At 36.2% G+C, this 20099-nt stretch overlaps 1 protein-coding gene across 3 annotated transcripts in view; it reads right to left on the reverse strand.

The window, feature by feature from the left end:
- The window catches only part of LOC117325720 (microtubule-actin cross-linking factor 1-like), a 214299-nt gene that overhangs the window by 129914 nt on the left and 64286 nt on the right, over positions 1–20099 (reverse strand). For all 3 annotated transcript variants that reach the window (XM_033882153.1, XM_033882152.1, XM_033882151.1), the window contains exon 7: positions 15474–15566. In XM_033882153.1, the coding sequence (XP_033738044.1) occupies positions 15474–15566 (93 nt within the window). The remainder of the gene's footprint in view (positions 1–15473; positions 15567–20099) is intronic.

Here is a 20099-nt window from a genome sequence, read left to right on the forward strand (position 1 = left end):
AACAATTGCTGAAATCAGGTTTTTTCACACTTTGCAGACAAGCCAAAGAATCATCACTCATGACTGCAATTAGACCTAGGCTGTACAGGAACCTCCCTGTAAACATTACACCTCCTGGGAAACCTCTGGTAACTCCTGGGAAACCTCTGGTAACCTCCTGTTCCATCTGTAAATTGTTACACAATCTGTCCTTGTATACTTCCTTTTAAGTTTTTTTCTATTTTACTAAACTTAATGTCACCTACTGTAACAGAATCAGCTAATTGATGACAAATTATTATAAACCTTCAGAGCTGACAAATATCTGGTAGTCTGGAAACCTTTCTCATGACTTGTTCAGGCGATAATTCAACATTTTTTCCACAATTTCATGTTTTTTCAGAAATGATTTAGAAGAAGTAGAAGTGTCTGGTAGACTTGACATTTTGGCTGTGATGTATGATTTGGGTACAGATTTCATACTCGAGTATCAAATGGTTCTCCAACAACCGGCCAGAAGTCTGTTCCTTACTGCAGTAATGGATCAAGTTCTGTTCTACTTCAAACATGATATTTAATGACTGAAGGCTTCACCATAACGTTCTCGTCAACAACCATTGCTTATCCAACAAACAACCAAACTGCTGTTTACTAGAATCTATATACAGAATAGTTTGACCATGACATTGAAATCTGTTAACTTTCCCTCTATAGTACACAATAACATGCTGCCTTGGCAATTGGCCTTGAAATTAAAAGCATGTCAGATCTCTGAAAATAAATAATCACCTTTACCCAGTCTACTAACAGGAACACAGAGGAAAAGATCCCAGAATGCCACAAACAGTTATTGCCTCTGTCCTGGGTTAGTTACACCTGTAAAAACTATAACATTGATGAACTTCCAAAGAGAAAAATACCTGGGAGTCTGGGAATACAATTTCACATAAAAAAACACACGGAATTAACTATCTCAAAAATACATTTTACGATGAAAAAAATTCTGAAAACAGGAATTAATTATAGATAGAATTAAACCTGAACAGAGATTTATTTGATGGCTGACAGTTATGTACCAGAGAAATCTAGAAGATAATTATACAGCTGATGGTAAACTCCTACCATTAATGAGAAATCTGTGTCTTATAACTACAATCTACTCTAATGAAGAACCCACAAGATGGAAGTGACAATGATAAAAAAAGGGTTCCAAGATGCCTTCACCAAAGCCATGAAAACCCTGTCCAAGACATGATAAAATCTGTGAGTATATAGATAGGACCGCTTTTCCTCCTCAATAATAAAGATAGGATCAAAAGGGACCTGAGAAGGCATAAATCCCACGTGATATAACAGAGAATTCGAAGGAACTGAGAATTTAGAGAGGAGACACAAGACTAGTAAATGAGACCAAAAAATGGGGTCTATTTCTTCAGGAATGGTGGTTCTCTGACAATATCATTTGTTACATCCATTTAAACTCTTAACAAGAGACTGTCATCAACTGTTAATGTGATTTTCTAGGAGGAGAAATGTGTAAAACAGTAAACTGATGTTGGAACAAATTCCAGTAATAAGTAAATTGTTGTCCTACACCCAACGCCAGTATATATGACCAGGAAAAATACAGTGTGATTGTGTGGTACCAGAGTACACCCAACGCTAGTATATATGACCAGGAAAAATACAGTGTGATTGTGTGGTACCAGAGTACACCCAACGCTAGTATATATGACCAGGAAAAATACAGTGTGATTGTGTGGTACCAGAGTACACCCAACGCCAGTATATATGACCAGGAAAAATACAGTGTGATTGTGTGGTACCAGAGTACACCCAACGCCAGTATATATGACCAGGAAAAATACAGTGTGATTGTGTGATACCAGAGTATACCCAACGCCAGTATATATGACCAGGAAAAATACAGTGTGATTGTGTGGTACCAGAGTACACCCAATGCCAGTATATATGACCAGGAAACATGCAGTGTGATTGTGTGGTACCAGAGTATACGGACACTTTGATCTCTTTAACCCAGAACTCATTTCAAGTGACTTTATTTTGTTCAGTACATTCAGATAAAGTCCATGATTAAGCCCTTCTCATGTGGGACTGATTAGTGACTAATTTGATTGGCTGAGCTGACCTGGGAAGAAGACATCCAATCAGAAGCTTTTAACAGAAATTTATTTTATGTTTTGTATGCTTCAAACCAGATACCAATATTCCAAACATTTTTTTCTTCAACTGTGTTTCTTTTTCTTAAGACATTATTTTAGAAACCAACAAAGCTTTTCCACTGTGGCGTCTGCTCCAGGTGTCATATTATGGGATGGAGATAGCCTGGTATTGGTTACTATGCCTACAATGCATCTGTTACACCATACCCCACACATACCTACACTAATCTGTAACTGGGATCCCCTCATTTGACATAAGTAGTATATTTCTGTGTAATTTTCAGCATCTGGACCAATTTACATCATGTCTGTGCCAAGAAATATCTTTTCACTAATGCTTCCTGAACATGATGTAATCTTGGTCAATCAAAAGCTTGAAAAGCCTCCAAATATTATTGTTACACATTAACAAAGATTTGAAAACATTCAAAGTTTGTTAGATCAGAAGGAACAGCTTTTCCCCCTCGAGAAACATGTTATTTGTTGTCTAGAATTTTCACTTTAATAGTGCTTCAGCATGATAGCATAGAATCAGGAGTACTTCACGGCAAAATTCTTCATCTATCTGGCAAAACACTGCCTTCATTTATTGCAAAGGTGAAATCAGATCAAGAGATAGGCTGACATGAAAAAAATGACAGTAAGTTGGAAGAATTACCCATACACAAAAAGCCAATTTAGATATACATAGGGGTCAACACAAAAAACTGACATAGTGTACTTCTGTACATGATATATATGAAAACATAACAGAAAATGCTGAAGAAGAGCCAAGAAATGATAATTGAAGATGACGGGAAGGGAGTCAAAGAGAACAGATAGAAGTGTTTACAATGATTATCACAAGCTGTCCTGTTCTGTAGGAAGGGTATGTACACATTGGCAGTTAATTAAAACGACAACAAACAAAAGTCATCATATAATTATATTAACATGTGGTGAAGTTTACCTTTACTTTAGTGAAACTGTCTGCCTACAAAGAACCAGTATCAGAAAACCTTGATTTTGTGTAGTAAAACCTTAATTGTTATACTACCATCATTGTACAGTAAAACCTTGTTATACTGCCACTATTGTACAGTAAAACCTTGTTATACTGCCATCATTGTACAGTAAAACCCTTTGATACTGCCACCATTGTACAGTAAAACCTTGTTATACTGCCACTATTGTACAGTAAAATCTTGTTATACTGCCATTATTGTACAGTAAAACCTTTTTATACTGCCACCATTTGAACAGTAAAACCTTGTTATACTGCCTCCATCTGTCAAGAAAAAGCTTGGCATAAAAATATTGTGGAAGACATTTAATTTGGTTATTAAGAAGAAAGCTAACTTGGAATCAACATGGTGGCACCAGAAAGGTAGAGGAATTCACAAACACTATCGGCCATTGGAGTTTTGATGAGATTTCACTAAAGAATCTGCCATAGAACCACATCACGGCTCATTTCCACTAAGGTTTTACCACTGACATCTGATTGCTGATGGTGTACTTGAAAAACATGTTCCTAGGTCTCCACTCAAACAACAAAGTGCTTCAAACATGTCAGCTATGGATGAATCTCAACACTTTCCCCCGGAGCAGGTATCAGAACATGTTTTAAAGGCACCGATTATACAAAATTGGAAACATGTGTCGGATCAAGTTTAATGAACTCCAAACTTTCCAATGTTCTGACAAATTGGCAATTAAGGTAACCCAATATTAACTAGATCTGCTGCATACAGGAGCTACATGATGGACCCCTCAGACATCCGTACACAATATACCCATAACACAACATGTCTGGAAAGTCTAGACTCATTGAATTTCAATTAATTTAATTTTAGAATGAAAAGGGATATCATTGTCATTTCTGTAATTTTTCTGTTTTACCCAACAGAAAAGTTTTGTTATATACAAAAAGAATCACAGCAGAAAAATATTTATTTTCTTATAATAAAGAAATACAGACCTTAAAGATGGCGTTTTGTTTTTATTAATAAAATCATAATTATTTTTCATTCTTACCTGTTTCTTCTGAGGTGATTTCACCTTTTTCTGGCCAAAGCCAATTTTAAATGGGAACCGTTTCTTCTCCATGAGAACCAGGTAATATCCGATAGTGATGAAGACGTGGAATAATATTGACAGATAATCCTCACAAATGAACATACATAAACATTGTATGTCCCTTTAACAGTCCACAAGTATCCAGTGATTTCCAGAAGTTATACAAATAATGCCTGTTTTAAATCTATTATACCGTTACTTAAAAAAGGAAGAGTGGTCGTAATAAATAGCACACTTTTTTTCCGTGGTACTCATGCCTAAATACAATAACCCTATAGCCTTACACTGTTAAAGTCCTATGATACATCACAAAACATTAGCAGATATGAAATAAATCCAGTTGGTTGTAACACATATCTTGTGAGTGATAGAGAGAGTGTAGCACTGCGGCTGGAGAGCCAGATCACATTAGAGTCGTCGGAGGACTGATAGTGATGAAGGGGGGGGGGGGGGTCCCACACTCAGATACCCCCCTATCTGCCAGTATGTGTATCCTCCATGCCAATAACAATCTGTGTTACCAGTATCGCCCCAGTAGTCCCATGCCTCACTTCCTACTTAGTCTGTGATAGGGGCCCCACCAGTCTGGTGAAAGTAAGCCCCACAATGAACCAAGGATCCTATTCTCTCCTGTATCTACTAGCCCTTAGTGACATCATCCATTAATGTATTAGGGTATACCCTTGGCTAATAAAAACTAAACTAAAACTTGATCTGAATTAACTACAAAATGTTTTTTCGTTTATTCAGACTTGTTTGAAGGTGTTTAAACAATACCAATGGCCATACCAAATGTTTAATTTAATTGTTTCCAACATTTATAACTAACAAAGCTGTAAACAGAATTTGTCAATGAACTTTGATAAATATAAAAATAACCCTTTTCTGCACCAGTACATCAAGATACAGTTGTTTACTGACCTTTGAACTCTACTCAAGATCAATATCAGTGTAAAAGGAAAATTCACCCTGAAACCTTCCTACATCTATTAATCTTATCTGAACATTAACAATATTACAAGGATAATTTCTCTGGTTTAAGAGGTCTGAGGTTGTGTAACATCTATATGCATGCTTGTAGAATGGGTTAAACCCTGTGAACTATAGACAAACCCTTTCAACACAAGACTATGTAGGACCAGGATCAGAGGTATTTAGGCAATGTTTACATGTTAGTCCAATCATGGGCGAACCCTGCCACCTGGTGAGAGAAAATGGGTAGTAACAACTTGGTAAGAAGGCAATGAGCAATAAACAATAAGGAGTAATCAATGTTGATGGTATCATAATGAGGCTGGTAGCTACTAGCCAAGTACATCAAGCAGAAATAGTCACCTTATAATGACAAGCATCCAGTTATAATGATATTCTCTGGTCAGATTTGGACTACCAATCTGAACATTACATCTACACCTAGTTATAATTACACTCTCTGGTCAGACTCTGAATCACCTCTGGACATAACAAATACACCTTAGAGTTAGACACAGACTCAGTAATACAAAATCCTCCTGTCCAGACTCCGAATCTCCTATAAACATATATCTTTAATGTTATTACTTTGCCTTACTAGCATAGGGACTCAATGTTTATCTTTTGTTTCATCTTTCTCCTCCTGCAGTACACCAATTGATTTTATATCAACAATCAGAAAGGAAATAAAGTGATACAATGTAATATCTCTCATCTGCAAACTCAAATTTCACCCCTCTAAAAATGGACTCCCTCCTCCCCTTAATACCTCCATCTCTCAGGGCTTCTATCTCTCTCCCAACACATTCTCCCCTATCTTTCTCCCCCTCCATGAAAGTTCCAGTAGATCTTGTCAACACCCAGTCCCACCCTCCATGAGTGACAAGATAATTGAGATGTTGGCACACTTTCCACCAGAGGTGTTTAAACATGTCTTCCTACAACAACAAACAACACCTCAATAGTGAAAGTTTGTTGTTCTAACACGAGAATAAACAATCTTCATAAAGGGAAGAAGAAGTTGTATTAATTAGTTGTAAGATACCTGAATTTAAACATCATCACACAGAAATTATGTTACTTCAACATATCCGAGATCATCCGTCCATCAAGGATTTTGCCATGCCCAGCTTAACCCTCCAGTCTGTCAAAGCCTTCCAGAATCCTCATACACCCTCCAATCTATTGGGGCACTAAATTTTTACCCAATACAGACTCAAAATGACACTAAAATTAGATGCTAATTTGCCCATTTTTACTACGACCAGGAAACATACTAACTACGTACATTTAACTGTGAGTCTACCTAATTTATTTCATTAGTAGGGTGTAGGGGACTAAAACAGTCAGGGAGAAAACCTATAGTCCCCCGGTTTCATCAGAAGGGGACTAATAATCATACCATTTAAGTTTTAACAACTATTTTTAGCTAAATGTTGTAAGAGAACTACACTTACAACAAGCAGTATGAAGTGAATGTAAAGACAAACTGATAAAAATACATGTCATTTTTTATATCTACATCAAAAGAATATCTAACTTAAATCAAGTCCTGCCATTCCACATAAATAACTTTTGATTAAATTCATATTAACTTTTTGGAACTTTTTCAAAACTTTCAATGTTCTATTTATATGTTCAAATTTCTCGATAGCCTGCTTCAGGTCCCAAATTTTGTAGATAAAAATCTAATATTAGTTTTCAGTAAAATGTAACCATGACATTATTTCCAAAGTTCCTACTTATTGATACTGTGGTACTCTTGGTGTATATAGATGTTCCTTGCTGTCATAACATGGCTGATTCTCCACTAGGGATGACTAAGATCTGTCGACACGATTCCAAACTGAGGCAGCACATGCCGACAGTCTGATTACACCAAATGTGCTATTAATATTTCATTTGTGGTTGGAGATGAAATATACATCAGCAGTTATGTAATTTCATAGGAAGTTGAGTCATAACTTCATGGAGAGAAAGCTTCTTCTCCATAGGCATATTAAAATTGTAAAATTAGACAGAAAAATAAATATTCATAATAAACTTAACAATTACAACCACAAACTAACGTTAAACCCCATGTTCTCTTAGATTAAAAGAGTTCTGCCGAAGATAGTTATATTATCTAGATTGGAATTGATCAGATACAACATACTCTAATCACACTATGCCTGCTATAGCTACCTTAACCACAGAATGACAAACCCAACCTAAACCAGGTGAATACACTAACACAACACTGATCTACCAGGGGTCCTGGGATAGATAAATATGGTGGTGGTGTCAGGTTTTTTCAAATTAAAGAAGGTGGAAATATAAACTCATATACAGGGAGAGTTATGTGAATATAGAAACATATTCATACAACATTTCATGAATATCGGCTCAGAAAACAAAGACCTTTTTATGACACTAGAAGATAAGATTTTTAAAACAAAGAATACTGACATGATAATAAGAATAAAATTCCAATTCATAATCAATTAAATAAGGGAGAAACTGGGTTTGCTTCTATAGGACACCTGCCACTCAAATCTAGGTCAAATCTTGGTTAATGAAGGTCACAATCTCAAATTTAGGTTGGTCTAATCATCCTAAAACCACTGATGTTAGTGAGCACGTACTTAGAAGTTTTATGATAATCAAATAAGAAATGAAATCTGTAGAAAGATAGCAAAATACTATTTATAGTAACAATGACCTTGTTTTGATCCCATAATTTTGAAATGCGTATGATGAATGATGAGGTGAACACATAGGGTTAATAATAGTTAAAATGAATGATGAGGTGAACACATAGGGTTAATAATAGTTAAAAATCAAACAGAGTATTTGGGAACACATAAATTAAATGTTTAATCAGGCAATTGGCAGACACATTAACAGCCTATGTACAAAGTAAAATTGTCGGAGTAGAGTCTTGCTCAGTCACACAGCCAGAGTTTGATATTACACTTTCCTGTCTCTGAAGCCTGTGCCATCTGCACTATTATGGTTTTACCATATTTCAAAGATAAGTATTTTTTCCCCCCTCTTATTTTGATTACTTAATGGAAATTCAAGACTGATTTGTATTTCTCCATGCAGATAATGACCTGACTAAAGACATCACCACTCAATGCTGTTTCTAACAAAGATGGCCGACCACAACTCCATCATTCGATTTTCCTCCCAAAAAACATGGCTGCTGAAATTTCATATTTGTTTTTATACGTCTTCATTAGTTATACTGTACAGGCTATCAGCTTTGTAGACATTGATTATGTAACATACAGAAGTTATAAACAGATTATCTGAAACCCTATAACATTATGTGTGATTTATGGGAATGGAGATGAGATTTTAATCTATATAACAGACAACTAGTCAACATTTTCCCACAAATAATTTCTACAGTTTTTCAGCTGCAATGTTTTCCTAGCATTATATATTAACCCTCAAAGTTTAGTTAAGATTGAACACTTTACCATGTTATCCTCTCTGTATTTTTTTGTTTATCTTAACCACAAGTCAAACCTATCTTCACTGAATTAGTTAAGGACAAATTTAAGATCCTAGAAAATCTGCTGTGTAAAATGTTCGATTCCAGGTAAATTAATGTACAACATATTCCCCTAACGATCCTCATTTGATAGGATACAGGTGTCCTATCATTCTAGACTGCAGACATATCATTAGTTGCTTCATAGTATTACATATGGCATATCACCATCATTTACATGGGACTACAGTTCGGTCTAGTATTGTAACACTGACTACAGTTCGGTCTAGTATTGTAACACTGACTACAGTTCGGTCTAGTATTGTAACACTGACTACAGTTCAGTCTAGTATTGTAACACTGACTACAGTTCAGTCTAGTATTGTAACACTGACTACAGTTCGTAACACTGACTACAGTTCGGTCTAGTATTGTAACACTGACTACAGGTTGGTCAAGTATTGTAACACTGACTACAGTTCGGTCTAGTATTGTAACACTGACTACAGTTCGGTCTAGTATTGTAACACTGACTACAGGGTTGTCAAGTATTGTAACACTGACTACAGTTTGGTCTAGTATTGTAACACTGACTACAGTTTGGTCTAGTATTGTAACACTGACTACAGTTTGGTCTAGTATTGTAACACTGACTACAGGGTTGTCAAGTATTGTAAACACTGACTACAGGGTTGTCAAGTATTGTAACACTGACTACAGGGTTGTCAAGTATTGTAACACTGACTACAGGGGTGTCAAGTATTGTAAACACTGACTACAGGGTTGTCAAGTATTGTAACACTGACTACAGGGTTGTCAAGTATTGTAAACACTGACTACAGGGTTGTCAAGTATTGTAATACTGACTACAGGGTTGTCAAGTATTGTAACACTGACTACAGGGGTGTCAAGTATTGTAACACTGACTACAGGGTTGTCAAGTATTGTAAACACTGACTACAGGGTTGTCAAGTATTGTAGCACTGACTACAGGGTTGTCAAGTATTGTAACACTTACTAAAGGGTTGTCAAGTATTGTAACACTGAGTACAGGGTTGTCAAGTATTGTAACACTGACTATACAGGATTGTCAAGTATTGTAACACTGACTACAGGGTTGTCAAGTATTGTAACACTGACTACAGGGTTGTCAAGTATTGTAACACTGACTACAGGGTTGTCAAGTATTATAATACTGACTACAGTTTGGTCTAGTATTGTAACACTGACTACAGTTTGGTCTAGTATTGTAACACTGACTACAGGGTTGTCAAGTATTGTAACACTGACTACAGGGTTGTCAAGTATTGTAACACTGAGTACAGGGTTGTCAAGTATTGTAACACTGACTACAGGGTTGTCAAGTATTGTAACACTGACTACAGGGTGGTCAAGTATTGTAACACTGACTACAGGGTTGTCAAGTATTGTAACACTGACTACAGGGTTGTCAAGTATTATAATACTGACTACAGTTTGGTCTAGTATTGTAACACTGACTACAGGGTTGTCAAGTATTGTAACACTGAGTACAGTTTGGTCTAGTATTGTAACACTGACTACAGGGTTGTCAAGTATTGTAACACGGACTACAGGGTTGTCAAGTATTGTAACACTGACTACAGGGTTGTCTAGTATTGTAACACTGACTACAGGGTTGTCAAGTATTGTAACACTGACTACAGGGTTGTCAAGTATTGTAACGCTGACTACAGGGTTGTCAAGTATTGTAACGCTGACTACAGGGTTGTCAAGTATTGTAACACTGACTACAGGGTTGTCAAGTATTGTAACACTGACTACAGGGTTGTCAAGTATTGTAACACTGACTACAGGGTTGTCAAGTATTGTAACACTACACTGACTACAGGGTTGTCAAGTATTGTAACACTGACTACAGGGTTGTCAAGTATTGTCACACTACACTGACTACAGGGTTGCAAAGTATTGTAACACTGACTACAGGGTTGTCAAGTATTGTAACGCTGACTACAGGGTTGTCAAGTATTGTAACGCTGACTACAGGGTTGTCAAGTATTGTAACACTGAGTACAGGGTTGTCAAGTATTGTAACACTGAGTACAGGGTTGTCAAGTATTGTAACACTGAGTACAGGGTTGTCAAGTATTGTAACACTGACTACAGGGTTGTCAAGTATTGTAACACTACACTGACTACAGGGTTGTCAAGAATTGTAACACTGACTACAGGGTTGTCAAGTATTGTAACACTGACTACAGGGTTGTCAAGTATTGTAACACTGACTACAGGGTTGTCAAGTATTGTAACACTGACTACAGGGTTGTCAAGTATTGTAACACTGACTACAGGATTGTCAAGTATTGTAACACGGACTACAGGGTTGTCAAGTATTGTAACACTGACTATACAGGATTGTCAAGTATTGTAACACTGACTACAGGGTTGTCAAGAATTGTAACACTGAGTACAGGGTTGTCAAGTATTGTAACACTGACTATACATGATTGTCAAGTATTGTAACACTGACTACAGGGTTGTCAAGTATTGTAACACTGACTATACAGGATTGTCAAGTATTGTAACACTGACTACAGGGTTGTCAAGTATTGTAACACTGAGTACAGGGTTGTCAAGTATTGTAATACTGACTACAGGGTTGTCAAGTATTGTAACATTGACTACAGGGTTGTCAAGTATTGTAACACTGAGTACAGGGTTGTCAAGTATTGTAATACTGACTACAGGGTTGTCAAGTATTGTAACACTGACTACAGGGTTGTCAAGTATTGTAACACTGACTACAGGGTTGTCAAGTATTGTAACATTGACTACAGGGTTGTCAAGTATTGTAACACTGAGTACAGGGTTGTCAAGTATTGTAATACTGACTACAGGGTTGTCAAGTATTGTAACACTGACTACAGGGTTGTCAAGTATTGTAATACTGACTACAGGGTTGTCAAGTATTGTAATACTGACTACAGGGTTGTCAAGTATTGTAACATTGACTACAGGGTTGTCAAGTATTGTAACACTGAGTACAGGGTTGTCAAGTATTGTAATACTGACTACAGGGTTGTCAAGTATTGTAACACTGACTACAGGGTTGTCAAGTATTGTAACACTGACTACAGTTCGGTCTAGTATTGTAACACTGACTACAGGGTTGTCAAGTATTGTAACGCTGACTACAGGGTTGTCAAGTATTGTAACACGGACTACAGGGTTGTCAAGTATTGTAACACTGACTACAGGGTTGTCAAGTATTGTAACACTGACTATACAGGATTGTCAAGTATTGTAACACTGACTACAGGGTTGTCAAGTATTGTAACACTGACTACAGGGTTGTCAAGTATTGTAACGCTGACTACAGGGTTGTCAAGTATTGTAACGCTGACTACAGGGTTGTCAAGTATTGTAACACTGACTACAGGGTTGTCAAGTATTGTAACACTGACTACAGGGTTGTCAAGTATTGTAACACTGACTACAGGGTTGTCAAGTATTGTAATACTGACTACAGGGTTGTCAAGTATTGTAACACTGACTACAGGGTTGTCAAGTATTGTAACACTGACTACAGTTCGGTCTAGTATTGTAACACTGACTACAGGGTTGTCAAGTATTGTAACGCTGACTACAGGGTTGTCAAGTATTGTAACACTGACTACAGGGTTGGAAAGGTTTTTAAATAGTCCCTTTATTAAGGTCGACCTTGTCTCTCACCAATCTGGGTTCTTGAAAAAGCCCCTCAGGTTTGACCCTCTCCCCTAAGTCTTGGGGTCACCCAGGTTGGGGAGGAGGAATGAGGGTCTATATGCCTGATTTAGCTCAAATTACAGCATGCACATGTGCTTGGTGATTCAGCCCTCCTCCCCAGGCCTGCACTTTTATCAGGACAGAGGAATCAAGGCGGAACATGGACCAGGAAAAACATCTACAACTGTAGTTTGATTTCTAGATAAAGCACAGGAAAATAGACAAAGCCGAATCTGCCAAAAATAAATATATAATCACAGTTAGTACTGTCACTTGTAACTGTCTGACATGTAAAAATGATAGTCACAGCTTTAGAAGTACCATCACAATCATTTTTCAGAACAAGTTCTGAAAAATATAGTTTATTCTTTCCTGAATTATATCATGCCACCATATGTGTTTTCAGTAGACACAACAGTAATCCAAACTTCTTAATCCAATATGTATACCAATCAAAGTCCCTGGGTAGCATGTAGAGTAAGGGATATGGCAGTGTAATAAATATTGAGTTGAGTATGAAGTCTCAAAAACAGCCTCTGTAATATCCCTGGGGAAGTATTCAATGTTTATTTCTAAGGAGATTTCCGTATATTTTCCTGCTGTATACCAAGATCTCAAATTATCTAATTAGATTTACATGTGATTGCAGCTGCATATATATATATATACAGACAATAGTGGATTTGTGGGAGTATTTAATCATGGGTGTGATTACAGCATGGCCTGTCTGGTACATATCTGGTAGGAGAACCTCTGGACAGAACTACAGATCTACATCCCCACTCACATGAATGGAACCAGAAGTGAAAATGAATTCCAGACTGATTTTTTCAGATTGTGTGTAAATGCAGTACATACATCTGGAGATTTATATACTAACAATTTTTATAGCCGTTTACCACTAATAGTGACAAGTAATTATGTAAAAGAAACAGAAATCCATTTTAATTCACATAATATCATGAAAATACCACTTTAACAACACGGAATCCTACATAAAAGTAATGATTTAATTCTACATTAAAACACCTATTTGTCGAGTTACAGAAATGTACCCAATTAGAGATGAATCAAAACAATTACTGACTAGACTTCATAGTGAATATTTAAAGGTCAATGTATGAAATTCTGCTACATAACTGAAATAATACAGTAAGTTGGAATCTAAACAATGGCCGTGAATGGAGAAGTTTCTGATGATATTAGCCGATAGGAAGGGCTGGTAAGAGTTAACAATGATTCTGGAGCTAGCAAGTAGTCAAGTTGGTTTTTAGCCTACCTGAACTGATTCATATAAAAAGAATGTTTAACAATCCAATTGAATTGTGGGTAAAATTTCACCCCTTAATTATCATACTGTAGTTGAACTTGGCTTTGGAATTCTCTGTATAATGAATTTTTTACGTGAAATTTGTAAGCCATTTTTAGACAATGACATTATTAAGTAAATAAGCAATTGATTGTGGTTACAGCGGAAGGCTGTATTTTTTCATCAATGTTCAGTCTCTATCTGCACATTTTTCTGATAAACTTTAGAAACAATGACAAATAGATTCTTTATTTCAGACGATATAAGAACAATAGTAGTGTTAAAAAGCTTTCCCTAGCATTGTTGACAGATATCTCTAAATCATGACCAAACCTTTTATCTAACATGGGAATGAACATCCAAATTCACAAATACACCGAAAAAAACTGCTGACTAACCGATCAAAGATAAGCAAATATATTTCTTTCATACAAATATCTTATCTGAATTCAAGAAGTCATTCCCTTTTAATGTGCACATGTTTTCTCCATTCGCAGCAGGGCAACACAAAAACTGATGACTCAATGGCTTCGGGTAACTGCACGCTTTACTATCATTTAGGTGATAAGTTATCCATAATTTTTTCCCCATCTTTCACAATATGACTCCAACATTAGACACAGACTGGAGACCAAAGTGAGCTATCAAGATGTTTGTTTCAATAAACTTAGATATATATATAAAGACAAGCAGTGTGTTAGATATTTACTACCAAGAAGGCGAGACTTTTCCTTTTCAAGGGAGATAAGCATGTTGCTGATGTGCTGTTACAGACTAGACGTGGGGTCTTAACATTCAAATCGGATCCTAGTTAGCATTAATGTGTGTCTATATTGACAGTACATGTGTAACTGTACAACCGTCTATGCATTACAACATAAATGTTGTTTATCTCCTGTATTAAATCAGATGTTAAATGTTGTATATGAGGTACATTGGGTAGTGGACTGTTACATCACCTGTTGTCTTCTTTATCTACTCTTTTATCCTGTCATCTTACCATCCAAGCTTCATCTTTATTAACCAGTAAAACAGTACTGCAATTTATTTCTTTTCAATTTAAAATCTATTTCATTTTCAGTTATTAGTAACTGAATCATATTTCAACATCAGTTTTGATTAAAAAAAATTGTCAGAACCTGTTTTGAAACTAAATCAGGTAAATCAACTTTCATCGTGGGGTATCATCATTTGCTTATCATGATTTCTTTTCTAACTGCACATTATAATGTACTGTTTAAATACTGTACACTGACAGGAGAACCAGCAAAAACATGCAGCAAATGTCAGGGGTGTTTTGATTGGTGGAAAATTAACTGAAGATGAATTTCCACTGCTGTAGGTCGATCTGTTGCCATCACTTTGAGGCAGTGATGTTTAAACAGATTCTACAGATCTCAGTTTAATGACACAAATGTTCAGATGATTCTGTCAGCTATCAAGTCCTATCAACTACATAACAACAAATATACACGCTCCATCATGTCCTATCCATCACGTTGGGTATACACCCTAGCCGTCTCTGATGACAGAAATCACACATCCACAGTTTATCTCTCTCCATTAATAATTCAACACCTAAAACATAACTTGTTGATCTTTAACTTTTTTGCCTGCAAGAAAATATTTGTCAAAGTTATTTGATAACAGTTTTTTTCCCTCAAACTCTCCAAGAGAGTTTCTACTAGGGATAATTTATAACATGTACACTGCTTCGATCCTCAGCCATGTCTTCATGGTTACCTACCTGGAAATGGAGGATGATGGTCCAGATGAGGCCAAGCGTTAGCTTTGGGTTGCCATCGACAATTTCATCTGATCGAATGTTTACAAGTTTGATCTGAAATGAGAAGAATATGAAAAATATATGGTAAGTTTGAAAGAGATTTGTCAAAAACTGACACATAAGATATGTAGACAACTTCAACATGTTGAAAAAATTAGCACAAGCACTCTTCAAAAATTTTCAAAATGAAACATTGCTAAGAAAGCACAACTATGGATATCGTTATAATAAAGCATAGAAAATGCCAAAGAAAAAAATATGAAAACTGACACAGCAGGCCAAGGGACTTTATACAAAGGTTATATTTTAAACTCACAAAATTAAAGAGATTTACTTCCTTATGAAATTAGAAAGTCAGTGCTATGGTTTCTTCTGTCTAGGGGAGTCACTTTCATAAATATATAGCAACACCCTGGAGGTCCTACTTTGGTGGATATCAATACTTCTAATGATAAGAAGCATAGAAATTTAGATAATCCTGTATTAGTAGGTTGATACAGTCTACAGATCTAGATAATCCTGTATTAACAGTAGGTTGGTACAGTCTACAGATCTAGATAATCCTGTATTAACAGTAGGTTGGTACAGTCTACAGATCTAGATAATCCTGTATTAACAGTAGGTTGTACAGTCTACAGATCTAGATAATCCTGTATTAACAGTAGGTTGGTACAGTCTACAGATCTAGATAATCCTGTATTAACAGTAGGTTGATACAGTCTACAGATCTAGATAATCCTGTATTAACAGTAGGTTGGTACAGTCTACAGATCTAGATAATCCTGTATTAACAGTAGGTTGGTACAGTCTACAGATCTAGATAATCCTGTATTAACAGTAGATTGGTACAGTCTACAGATCTAGATAATCCTGTATTAACAGTAGGTTGTACAGTCTACAGATCTAGATAATCCTGTATTAACAGTAGGTTGTACAGTCTACAGATCTAGATAATCCTGTATTAGTAGGTTGTAGTCTACAGATCTAGATAATCCTGTATTAGTAGGTTGGTACAGACTACATATCTAGATAATCCTGTATTAACAGTAGGTTGGTACAGACTACAGATCTAGATAATCCTGTATTAACAGTAGGTTGGTACAGTCTACAGATCTAGATAATCCTGTATTAACAGTAGGTTGGTACAGTCTACAGATCTAGATAATCGTGTATTAGTATAGGTTGGTACAGACTACAGATCTAGATAATCCTGTATTAGTAGGTTGGTACAGTCTACAGATCTAGATAATCCTGTATTAACAGTAGGTTGTACAGTGTATAGATCTAGATAATCCTGTTTTAGTAGGTTGGTACAGTCTACAGATCTAGATAATCCTGTATTAACAGTAGGTTGGTACAGACTACACATCTAGATAATCCTGTATTAACAGTAGGTTGTACAGTCTACAGATCTAGATAATCCTGTATTAGTAGGTTGGTACAGTCTACAGATCTAGATAATCCTGTATTAGTAGGTTGGTACAGACTACAGATCTAGATAATCCTGTATTAGTAGGTTGGTACAGTCTACAGATCTAGATAATCCTGTATTAGTAGGTTGGTACAGTCTACAGATCTAGATAATCCTGTATTAACAGTAGGTTGGTACAGTCTACAGATCTAGATAATCCTGTATTAACAGTAGGTTGGTACAGTCTACAGATCTAGATAATCCTGTATTAGTAGGTTGGTACAGTCTACAGATCTAGATAATCCTGTATTAACAGTAGGTTGTACAGTCTACAGATCTAGATAATCCTGTATTAGTAGGTTGGTACAGTCTACAGATCTAGATAATCCTGTATTAGTAGGTTGGTACAGTCTACAGATCTAGATAATCCTGTATTAACAGTAGGTTGGTACAGTCTACAGATCTAGATAATCCTGTATTAGTAGGTTGGTACAGTCTACAGATCTAGATAATCCTGTATTAGTAGGTTGGTACAGTCTACAGATCTAGATAATCCTGTATTAACAGTAGGTTGGTACAGTCTACAGATCTAGATAATCCTGTATTAGTAGGTTGGTACAGTCTACAGATCTAGATAATCCTGTATTAGTAGGTTGGTACAGTCTACAGATCTAGATAATCCTGTATTAACAGTAGGTTGGTACAGTCTACAGATCTAGATAATCCTGTATTAGTAGGTTGGTACAGTCTACAGATCTAGATAATCCTGTATTAGTAGGTTGGTACAGTCTACAGATCTAGATAATCCTGTATTAGTAGGTTGGTACAGTCTACAGATCTAGATAATCCTGTATTAACAGTAGGTTGATACAGTCTACAGATCTAGATATTCCTGTATTAGTAGGTTGGTACAGTCTACAGATCTAGATAATCCTGTATTAACAGTAGGTTGGTAGTCTACAGATCTAGATAATCCTGTATTAGTAGGTTGGTACAGTCTACAGATCTAGATAATCCTGTATTAACAGTAGGTTGGTACAGTCTACAGATCTAGATAATCCTGTATTAACAGTAGGTTGGTACAGTCTACAGATCTAGATAATCCTGTATTAGTAGGTTGTACAGTCTACAGATCTAGATAATCCTGTATTAACAGTAGGTTGGTAAAGTCTACAGATTAAGATAATCCTGTATTAACAGTAGGTTGGTACGACACAATATCTTTGATCTTATTTTGAATAACATAGTTTACTGTGCATGCTATCATTTACAGATTTCTCTTTACTGTTTTGGAACTACGATAAGAAAAGTTCAGCTCAGGCTACAAACATTTATGAATTCATCATGTTTCCAAATTCATGAAACAAAACTAACAATTTTTAACTGATAATTTAAAAATCCTAATTTACATCTGACTTTCTGAACAATGGGAAAACTGATGACATATATATCTGCCAAGATTAGGAGGTTCCTCTGACATCACAGTAGAGTGATATTATTGTGCCTTAGTTACCATGGTGATTCATCAATACAAGTTTATATGATAAAGACTGGAGTGTTGTTGTAATAAGCTTCATATCCCTTCATTTTATCCCACCAACCTCCTCGGGGAAGTGCTGCTGGACCACCCTCGGTGATCAGGGATTCCTACAGCATACACTTTTTGTTTTCTGTTTCAATAATTAACAAAATACCATATGTCAGCATAAACAGACTGAATCAAGTGGTTGAAAGCCTAACTACATATCAAACCTTCCTATGTACACCACACTGTCATCATCATACTGTCATCATCACACTGTCATCATCATACTGTCATCATCACACTGTCATCATCACACTGTCATCATCATACTGTCATCATCATCATACTGTCATCATCATCATACTGTCATCATCAGACTGTCATCATCATGCTGTCATCATCATGCTGTCATCATCATGCTGTCATCATCATACTGTCATCATCACGCTGTCATCATCATACTGTCATCATCATACTGTCATCATCATTCTGTCATCATCATACTGTCATCATCATAGTGTCATCATCACACTGTCATCATCATACTGTCATCATCATAATGTCATCATCACACTGTCATCATCATAGTGTCATCATCAAACTGTCATCATCATACTGTCATCATCACGCTGTCATCATCACACTGTCATCATCATACTGTCATCATCACACTGTCATCATCACACTGTCATCATCACACTGTCATCATCACACTGTCATCATCACACTGTCATCATCATAGTGTCATCATCACACTGTCATCATCACACTGTCATCATCACACTGTCATCATCACACTGTCATCATCATACTGTCATCATCACACTGTCATCATCATACTGTCATCATCATTCTCAATTTTTGTTGTTGAGGTCACAAACTTTCAAAACTCATTGCTACCACTAACTTTCAAAACTCATTGCTATCGCTAACTTTCCAAACTTATATTGCTATCACTAACTTTCCAAACTCATTGCTATCGCTAACTTTCCAAACTTATTGCTATCACTAACTTTCCAAACTCATTGCTATCACTAACTTTCCAAACTTATTGCTATCGCTAACTTTCCAACTCAATGCTATCACTAACTTTCCAAACTCATTGCTATCACTAACTTTCCAAACTCATTGCTATCACTAACTTTCCAAACTCATTGCTATCGCTAACTTTCCAAACTCATTGCTATCACTAACTTTCCAAACTTATTGCTATCGCTAACTTTCCAAACTCATTGCTATCGCTAACTTTCCAAACTCATTGCTATCACTAACTTTCCAAACTTATTGCTATCGCTAACTTTCCAACTCAATGCTATCACTAACTTTCTAAACTCATTGCTATCGCTAACTTTCCAAACTCAATGCTATCACTAACTTTTCAAACTCGTTGCTATCACTAACTTTCCAAACTCGTTGCTATCACTAACTTTCCAACTCAATGCTATCACTAACTTTCCAAACTCATTGCTATCACTAACTTTCCAAACTCATTGCTATCACTAATTTTCCAAACTTATTGCTATCACTAACTTTCCAAACTCATTGCTATCACTAACTTTCCAAACTCATTGCTATCGCTAACTTTCCAAACTCATCGCTATCACTAACTTTCCAACTCAATGCTATCACTAACTTTCCAAACTTATTGCTA

This window comes from Pecten maximus, chromosome 4 (assembly GCF_902652985.1).
Source record: "Pecten maximus chromosome 4, xPecMax1.1, whole genome shotgun sequence".
In the NCBI taxonomy this organism is placed as follows: Eukaryota; Metazoa; Mollusca; class Bivalvia; order Pectinida; family Pectinidae; genus Pecten; species Pecten maximus.